At 50.7% G+C, this 9,660-nt stretch overlaps 1 protein-coding gene across 2 annotated transcripts; it reads left to right on the top strand.

Annotated features, from left to right (window-relative positions):
- Window positions 1-411: 411 nt before the first annotated feature.
- On the top strand, window positions 412-9,330 carry LOC121658190 (neuropeptide Y receptor type 2-like). 2 transcript variants are annotated; one of them, XM_042014780.1, is made up of 2 exons: window positions 412-2,242; window positions 7,959-9,330. In XM_042014780.1, the coding sequence occupies exon 2, from the start codon at window positions 7,980-7,982 to the stop codon at window positions 9,162-9,164; it is 1,185 nt and encodes a 394-aa protein (XP_041870714.1). In that variant the 5' UTR covers window positions 412-2,242; window positions 7,959-7,979; the 3' UTR covers window positions 9,165-9,330. The 2 variants fall into 2 exon arrangements, with proteins under 2 accessions (XP_041870714.1, XP_041870713.1); XM_042014779.1 differs by lacking the exon at window positions 412-2,242 and having other exon boundaries at window positions 7,439-9,330.
- The last annotated feature ends 330 nt before the right edge of the window (window positions 9,331-9,660 follow it).

Raw genomic sequence — 9,660 nt, 5'->3', positions numbered from 1 at the left:
TTAGGCAGACTGGCAGGGAGCCTGTGTGTGTGGTGATGTAAGAAGAGCCTGGCTCCCAGGGACAGGGCTGGGGAGCACCAAGCGACCGGGAGCCAAACTCCAGGTCGGTGGGTGCCAGTTGGGGTGACAGCCCAGGTGTGCTGAGAGCTCAAGTGTACCTTTCTGCACGGCTCTGTCTGGTCAAAGAGCTGAGCTGATGTTTTGGAGCACAGCAGGTTTTGGTGCTCCACTGGACCCCTTAGACCGTGGGAGAGGACATCTTGGGGACTTGCACTGACTAATCCATGATTTAAGAGTTTGCATTTGCTGTCATCCAGCAAACACCACGTGCCAAAAATGACTGGAATTCACCCCATCATCCTGCTGAAGGTTCACAGCCTAGGGCTGCACAAATTTCTCTCCTGTCAATCACTGCCTTCTCCCCAGGCATCTTGTTTCAGCCTGGGAAGGGAGGAGTGGGGAGCGGTAGCAAAGGAATCTGCGAACAAGCAAAAAAAAAAAATCTTACAAAGAAGAGAAAGGAGGAAAAAAATAATCTTGAGCAGAAATCAACCATCCACTGCTGTCAAGGACCCTGGAGAGGAGGAGTGTCCATCCACCAGGAACAGAGGGAATAACAAGCACCACTGATTTCCTCTTAGCCGCTCTTTGCCTCTCTCTGCAGACCACTGGGAGACAGCAATGGCTCTTTCCGAGCAGTTTTGTCATGTCCTGCTTCCCTCCACTCCCAGCTTTCCCAAGCAGCTAAATCAACAGCCTTAGGGAAAATGAAGGGGGAGAAGACATGAAACTCCCACAAAAAATCCAGTTAGCACAGCTGGTGGATTTAATGCGTAGTCCTTTCCTTTCTGAAGGGGACACAGGGAGAGGAAGGATGGGACTTGTGAGGACTCTTGTCCAAATCTTGGGTTCAAGTGTCACTTTCCGTGTGATTTCAGGAATGTTCTCATTCCTCTTTTTCTGCTGAGCCATTGGAGTGTTTTCTTTTTCCTGGTGTATTGTGATTTTTTGGCACAAAAGGGTGGTTGAAAAGCCTCCCTATTTCTGTTCTCACAAAGAAAAGGAGACCAAAGTGTGGGGGTAAAGAGCAAGACCCTGATAAAATTCCAGCTGTAGGTTCTCGAAGCCAAGGAGAGCTGTCCTTCTCCCCAGCCTGTGGGAGCATCTCCTAGCCCAAGTAAGCTACAAATTCACACCTTGCCCGAGTTAGAAATCCTATGCTAAGAACACATGACTTCTCCTTGAAGGCAATATCTTTGAACAGGTAGGACATATCTGTGCTTCTCTGCTTCCCTGTGTTGCCTTTAGAGTGCTTTCCTGGGCTCCAGAGAGCTTGGATTTTGCAGATTAGGACATGAGGATGCTGCTTTTGTGTCTTTCCCTCTTTCTTGCTTCAGGTGTGTGCACAGTGCTGAGCATCCTAAAATTGAGTCACTCAGTTTCCATATCCACAATGCATCGGACTCTGGAATCTGGCTCTGGAGCAGACCAAGCTCCTGCCAAGTGGCTAAAACTTTTCAGCATTACTTTTATCTGCATCTCAGTAGTCCCTGAAGTCCCATCCCACAGCTGCAGATTGCTCTGTGCACTGTGCAAACACGGAGGCAGAGGAGGGTGGAGGTTGGTCGGTGAAAGCTCTGCTGAGCTGCATGACCTGCAGGCCTCTTGCTGCAGGGGAGATCCCCCTCTGGACATGACAGTGCCAGTCCCAATGAGTTTAAAGCCTGAGGGGATGGGACAGCTGTGGAGTGAGGGCAGATAACACTTGCCCAGGTCCGTGGTATGGACGAGGAGCCTGCAGAGCTCCAGCTCCCAGCACTTCTCCCTGGAGGGGAAACTGGATGTGGTGGAAAAGCTTCTCTCTGCTCGGTGCAAGAAGCCCCTCAGTGGCTGAACACTGTATAAACAGCAGCAGCACGCTCCCTCCCCCTTTCCATTGCTGTTTGTTAAACACACGCTCTCTGCCTTTCTCTCATTCAGAAGCGAAGGCAGCATCCAGCTTCGTGAGACAGGGCTGTCAGTCACCCTGCGAGAGGGGGCTCTCCGGGTGCTCAGGGAGGGGTTCCAAAGCTACTCCCGGCGATGAAGCACTCTCCAGCAGCCCAGATCCTCACCTGACTTCCTCTCTTCTCCGAGGACAGTTGCAGAAAAGTGCTTTTCACCCCTTTGCCACAGGTTGACTTCCAGAGAGTGGAGAGGACCAAGCGCTCCGTCCTGGCCAGCGATGAGGCAGTAACTGGAGGTGAGCAGCTCGGTTCCTGGAGGAGGAGGATGCTCTGGCCTTTGCAGGTGGGTCAGGGAGGGCTCATCTCAGCAGCAGGGCTGAGATGGGGCCAGGTCTTGTCCATGCCATATGGTTCAGGCAAAAAAGGTCCGAGCATCTTTGGGAAACTGTATTTGGACTGACAGCCCTGAGAGCTGGAATAGAGAAAGCAAACAAGAAATACTGGCAGGAGAGTTTTGAAAGGTCCCTGAGCAGAAGCAGGGAGTGTGGAAAGCAGGATGCTGAGTGAGAGTAATCAGGGGAGCAGGTTGCTCCAGGGTGCTGCAGAACCTGGCCACATACAGCTCCAGAGGTGCAGGTGTGGGGCTGAGGTGCACGGCTGTCTGAGAAATCCTGATCTCTCCTGCAGTCTGCCTCCTCGTGGCTTCGTACAAACCTCTGTCAGCTCCTCCGTGCCGGGACTGCACACGCTGCTGGCACTCGGCTCTCTGCCACAGATCGGTGTCCTTAGAGAGGGAGATGAAAGAGGGATATGGGATACAGGAGGAAAATCGGTGCTTGCCTTCTCTCAGCACCAACTGTATGTTAGTCCTTGAACAGGGAAATCCTCCTATAGTCCTGCTGCAGCTGCATTTCACCTACAGAGTTTCTGGTCTGTCCCAAAGCAGGATACTGGGTTTTCTCCCTGTTTGTTCTGTTAGTGAGTTGTTATTTCCCTCTGCTTCACTGTCTCACCTGTCCCAGACTCCATAAATTTCAGGAGGTAACAGATTCCCGAGGTTAACCAGGATCCATCCACCACGCTGTCTCTTCCTTTCCGCAGCCCCAGAAACTGGTGTGTCTCCATTGCCGTGTCACCCCTTGATCCCTGTGTCCCAGCCAGCCTTGCTCTGCTCCCATGGCATGTCCCACAGGGCAGAGGGCCCTGCACTGCTCCCCCTGCGTTCTGTAAGATAAATTCCCATGACGAATCAAGTATCCCTGCCAAACAGATCTCTTCTCACCACCTCCTTTTTCATCCTGTCCTGAGCTGACTGACCACGGCATCCTCATTGGCCCCTTCAGAGTCTTCCATGGCTCCAGCCTAGGCAGGGACATGAAAATATTTAGTGTGAGGAAGCACAAGAAATCCCTGGTGTATCTCCTCCTGCTTGCACTTTGTCTCCAAGTGCCAGTTCTATGCTGGGGTCCCCCAGGAGCAGTTCTGGGTGGCAATGAGCATCTGATGCCATGAGGTTTCTGCACCAGTGGCCCTGAGCTGGATAGATAACTTAAAAAGCTGCAGCAGATGGTGGGCAGGTCAGAGAGTCTTCCCTTTTGCCAGAGTGTCACAGCAAGGCAATCACACCTTCACTGGAGATGGAAGGACCTGGGATAATTTCTATCTGTTCTTTGGCTTCAGAAAATCCTCCAGAGCTGCTGTTTGTCCCGAAACCTGCCCATTCCACAGAGAAGACAAAATTCATTCCACTCCATCAGTCACGGTTTGCATTTTCATGCAGTTCCTGAGATCTATGTTCAGGTGTTGTGCTGAGATGCAGAGTCCTCTCTGGTGGTGAATGCAGGTGGCTGGAGTTAGAAAACTTGGGCTCTGTCCAAGCCCTGCTGTGGATGTGCAGTGTGGTCTCTGGTGGGCTGGTTAGCCTCCATATCTCCATTTATTGTGTTCTCCTCCCTTAAGTGTGTGCTGTGGGGTGCAGGGACACTGAACACTGCTGCCTCTTGAGTGTTGGAAGGGAATGAAGGTGGTAGAAGGTGGCTTGGCCCAGGGTGACCACTGGTGATGAGGGATGGTCTCAGACTTCCTTGTCACGGACATCTGTCTGGATATGGGTCTGGGAATGGGATGAGTCAGTGCTCCTGACTGGGCTGCTGGAGATTAAGGGATTTGGTGGAGTTGAGCTGCTTTGGAGGAAGGACAAGCATGGAATAAATCAATGAGCCAAGCCATGGAAGTATCCATCAGCCTTAGCCCTCACACTCCAGCACTGCTGTAGAAAGAGTTTGTCATTAACCAAAGAGCAGAGACTGGCCCAAGTCCCTGCATTCCCTCCTTTTGAATCCATGGACTCCAGTCCCACTGCTTGGACAAAAAGAGAAATTCTAATTAACAAGCTCTGTTTTCTCCAGCCCTCTGCCCACCCCTCCAGCCCTGCTTTCTGAACCATGCCAGGCTTTATGGATGGCTTTTCCAGGTCTGAATGTGCCTCTTCCAGTCTGGCTGACTGCCTGGGGCTGCAGCAGGGACATGGAGGGAGCTGGAGTGTCCCCAGGAAGCAGAGGTGGGTGAGTCCCAGGGCACCTGGTCTAGGTCCTCTGTAGGAATGGATTTTGGAGCTGTCATTTTGGTCACTGTCCCAGTCATTGACAGCAGTGTGCGGAGTGAAGGGCTCCTCTGTGCTTCCCTACTTCCCAAAGGCTGAAGCCTGCTGGCACAGGGAACAGCTCTCTGTCTCACTGAGAGCCATCCCTGGGTTCCAGCCCTGCTTCAGGCTGAACCTCAGCTGGAGGAGAGGGTGAGGGTTAAGGTTATCTTGGTATGGGCAGCGCCCTGTTTCTGAATCCCTTCATGACAACTCAGCACGGAAGAAAGGACCTGGATAGTATTTCTACCTCCTCCTGGTCTCTCCTGCTGCTTTATTGTCCCAAAAGCAGTTGGCTCTCAACTCCAAGGATTTTTTCATCTAGTCTGGCAGACCAGTTAGGCACAGGGCCTGACAGCAGCCTACACATATGCCAGCACTTCCATTACTTGCTGGAACAGACCTCAGTCCACTCCTAGCAGCATCCCAGCGATGTCCAGGCAGCCCCTGGAGTGGGAACATTTATTATAACCATTTTGTCTCTTAATTAAAATGTCTTAATTGATTTGTAATAGTTCCCGTTTGGAGAAAAAACAAAACAAACAAAATCAAATAGTAACTCCATTAAGGACATTTTGTTAGGAAGTGAAGCAGCTCCAGTAACCATGATGTTCCTGGCTCCTCTCAGATGGTGGGTAGCTGCCAGTCTCCAGCAAAAGGAAATGGGCTGAGATGTGAGTGCGGGAGCTGGCAGCCAGTTGGTGGATGAGATGGAGAAAAAGAGAAGGGAGTGTCCACTGATGTGGTGCCAGGGCTTGGGTACTGAAGATAAATGGAACAGGCAAGCCACAGAAAAGGGGATGACAAGTGATAAAGTAACACTGGACAATGCGGAAGGTATAAATCCCAGATGGAGAGCGAGCAGGGAAAGTACAGCCACCCCAAGCGTCCCCAGCACTTGCTCTGTTTGCTTGGCTGACCTTGCTCTCTTGGCAGTAGGGTTTGCTTAGGGCCAGCGGCAGCAGCACAGGTGTCTGCCAGGGGGTCAGGCTCTGCCAAAGAGGCTGTGGCTGTGCCACCTTCCCAGTGCCCTGCTGTTCCCCTGCTCTGCTTTCCACTGCACCCACTGTATGGCATGGCTCTGAGCTGCCCTGTCCTGCCTTAAAAGTTGGAACCTCCCCTTGGTCTTTCCAAGGCTGGGGCAGCGGTGTTGTGGAGGTCTGAGACCACCCTTAAACAAACCCTGACCTAGCAGATCCACCTATTTTTTCCTCTGCTTCCTACCCTCCTAGCAGTAGCTACACGGTGTCCACTATCTCACAGTGTCTGAGCCCAACAACCTCATTTACAGGAACCACTGGCATACATCAGTCTGCAGAGTGAGATGTTAGGCAGGCAGTTGCACACAGAGAGGGAAGGAGAAAGGGTGCCAGCAGGGGTGGTTTTACTTCAGGCCTCTTCTGCTGGGCCTCTGCAGCCAGCCAGGCAGATTCCTGGGAGCTGCTCCTGAGGGGGAATCACAACCCTTGCTCTGCGGAGGGATTGACAGGACAAGCAGCCGTTTTAGTTTAGGTTGCAATGTAATTGCAAAGCATTCTCCCTTCCCAAGGACAGGCTGTCCTTAAACCTTTGGCTTGCATGGGACTTGCAGGAAGCCCACTAACATCCGGTCAGCAGTGCTCACATCTTTTCTGGGAAAATCCCAATTCCTTCCTCAAGGAGCCTGAGAAGATACCCAGCAGTCTGCCTCCAATTCCCAATTCATTTAAGCCCTTTGCCTCCCTCCCTTAGTGAAAGGGCATTTTCCCCCCTCTCTGCAGGTCAGAGAAAACACAGTGCTTTGCAGACCTCCCTGCCTGGGCACAGTGACGACTTTTGCTCGCTTTTGTTTAAGTCTGCAGTGGGAATGGGGCCCCACTCACAGTGCTGGGGAGAGGGGGATATGTGAGGGGCCATGTCCACCCCTCTCCACGTAGCCCACAGCACTTCTGAGCCACGGAGGCTGAGGAGGAGCCAGTAACAGAGCTGGCTTTTCTCCTGCCGTGTTTGGATTCAATGAACACCCTGCTGTGACAGCACTCTGCTCTTCCAATGGCACTGAATGCCAGCCAGGGGTTCCAGGCTGCATCAGTCCTGGCTCCTTGGGCTCCCTGCTCCCAAAGCTGTCTCACACAGGCATTTGAGCACCACGTGGCAGGAGGCTGACGGACGCTGGGGCTCTGGCTCTCGGTGGCTGGATGTGCAGCAGCAGCTCCGTGGGAGGCTTGTTCACAGCTTCAGTGGTTTATGCCCTGCACATGCATGTCCCTGTAGGAGCTCCCTCCTCTGCTAAGCCAGTGGATGCCTGGGTGTCTCCAATATTGACAGGACAGAGAGATTCTTTCAGGGATCCTTGGCAGAATGAAGGTGGCACTAAATCATGGTGACAGTTAAAGCTTTGTTTCTTTATCAGGGTATTATGATTAGTGTAGAACAGAATTTATCATTGAAACAGCACAGGATTTCTACAAGCAGAATCAACATAGTACAATCTACAAATAGCAAAATACAGAATTTATAAATAATTTATGATTTCTAATCACCTAAGTAATACAGAATTTATAATACAACTTATAATTTATAATCACCTGGACCCTCTTCAGATTGGGCCAAATCCTAGTACATGATTTGTTGTATCATTGTGACAATCATAATGTAGACTCAAAAATCTTATAAAAGAATATGAGCTACTCACTGAATCTTTGGAGAAAGCAGAGGATGGTGGAGGTGTCCCCTGGCCATAGGGTCCATGGGTCTCACTGTCCAGTAGTTCCTTACTTAGGACTTGTAACTGTGCTCTGTGTGCTGTCAACACTTCCCGGTTCTGTGATGGGGACACAAACAACACCTGCCTGGCTGGGTGCCTGTGACCTTCAAAGCCAGCAAGGAAGGCAACAATTGCCTGATGCCTGGGAACCCTGAGACTGGCAGGGGAAGGAAGAAGAAAACTGGTTTGTCTAGTTGGTTCACAGGACCTTGAGGGGCTGATAATGAGGGCCAGGGAATGACTATGTGGCACATTTGGTCATAGAGAGTGGCTCATAAAATGGCATTAGTTGTGCTACCCACATTACTGGGAGGGAGAGCAGGCAGAACTGGGTGGATTGGGTGGTAGCATCACTAGCAGGTCAGTGGCAGAGACTTGTGCAGAGACGGGGGAGAGATATTTTCACCTGGAGAGGTGAGAAATAAGAGACTGAAAAAAGCCTGGTACACAATCTGGAAATAAATAAATTGTTATGGGGAGGTGGAGAAGAACACCTTGACTTTGAGAGTGCCTTGTTTCTTGCCTTTCCTAGTTCTTAAAGCACTCAGGAATTTTTGCAGGCAAGTAAATCTCATCAAAGATGAGTGTCACCTGTACTCTCACTTCTGCTATATCTGTGTTCCAGACCTCCTTCTCCTTCCTCCTTATGGAAAGTCTCAGGCCAGGCACGGGACCATTGGAGGGAGCCAACAGCACATTCACCATGGAGAAGACAGCATTAGATGAGAAGCTGCCACATGGCTGGCATGCCAAGGACTTTGTCACTCCTACCCAGGGTCTCTCTGGGTCCCGCAGTGTTATGATGGACAGCACCAAGATCCTGGGGGTCCAGGTCATCTTGATTGCTGCCTACTCCCTCATCATTCTGCTGGGCTTCATTGGAAACTCCCTGGTCATCTACATCATAGTGAAGTACAAGACCATGAGGACTGTCACGAATTTCTTCATAGCTAATCTGGCCCTGGCAGACCTGATGGTGGACACACTCTGTCTGCCTTTCACCCTTGTGTACACCCTGCTGGACGAGTGGAAGTTTGGAGCTGTCCTTTGTCACCTGGTTCCTTATGCTCAAGCTCTGAGTGTTCATGTGTCCACTCTCACCCTGACTGTGATTGCCCTGGATCGGTACCGCTGTATCGTTTTCCACCTGGACAGCAGGATTTCCAAGAGGCTCAGCTTCACCATCATAGCTGTCATGTGGGTGGCAGCAGCTGTCCTAGCAGGGCCTCTGGCCATCTTCAGGGAGTACCGATATGAGGAAATCCCATCCATTAACCTCAAAATGGCTGTTTGCTCAGAAAAATGGCCCTCTGGTAACAACAGAGATGCCACCATCTACAGTCTGTCCATGCTCCTCCTGCAGTATGTTCTTCCACTTGCAATTATTTGTTATGCCTACACCAGGATCTGGTTCAAGCTGAAAAACCATGTCAGTCCCACTTCCAGGAATGAAAACCAGTGCCGAAGGAGGAAGACAACCAAAATGCTAGTGATGGTAGTTGTGGTATTTGCAGTCTGTTGGCTCCCCTTCCACATATTTCAGCTTGCCATCGATCTTGATCTGGTTCTTATCTTCCATGACTACAAACTCCTGTACACTGTCTTCCATGTTGGGGCCATGTGCTCTACATTTGCCAACCCCCTGCTCTATGGATGGATGAACAAGAACTACCGGAATGGCTTCCTTATGTTTTTCCGCTGCCAGAACAAGCCAGAAAGCATCCACACTGAAGGCTCAGTTAGAGGGAGGTCATATGTCTTCAGGGCCAACACCCTAAATGGGAGCATCAAACAGACTCCTGGCAATGGATCACTGCCCACAGAAGTTTAGGGATGGGACATCCACCTCCAGGATTGAGGCTGGCTGGGCCCAGAGACATTCTTGGGTGAATGCCTTTTTTTGACAGAACATTGTGCTGCCAATTATAGCTACAGCAGCCATGTAGAAATAACCCCTGTATCTCTCAAAACAATAAATCTGGTGTATTTTTGTCTGACCAAAGAAATGAAATTTTCCTTTTGCTGCGTTCAAGTTATGCATGAAAAAATAACCCGCAGAGAAGGCTTTCATTTAGCCAGAAAAACACACCCTTCTTGCTATTTCCATTTGCCAAAGTGGGTTGCACAACCTTTTACCCCCGACACATTACACATTACAAACGTGGAACTGTGTGTGACTGTTCATCTGCACGTCTCCCACACAAAAACCTTAATGATCCATCTTTAGCTAATGCCTCCAAGGGGAGGAGGACCTGCACTCTGTTCTGCAAACATCTGATTCTTAGTGCCATCACTCCTCTGACCTGGGGAGGGAGTGGGCTGGCACA

This window comes from Corvus kubaryi, unplaced genomic scaffold (assembly GCF_017639235.1).
Source record: "Corvus kubaryi isolate FWS band 111438036 unplaced genomic scaffold, C.kubaryi_AGA036_p1.0 split2-37374, whole genome shotgun sequence".
NCBI classification, from domain to species: domain Eukaryota; kingdom Metazoa; phylum Chordata; class Aves; order Passeriformes; family Corvidae; genus Corvus; species Corvus kubaryi.
This window is presented reverse-complemented; position numbering and strand designations above follow the sequence as displayed.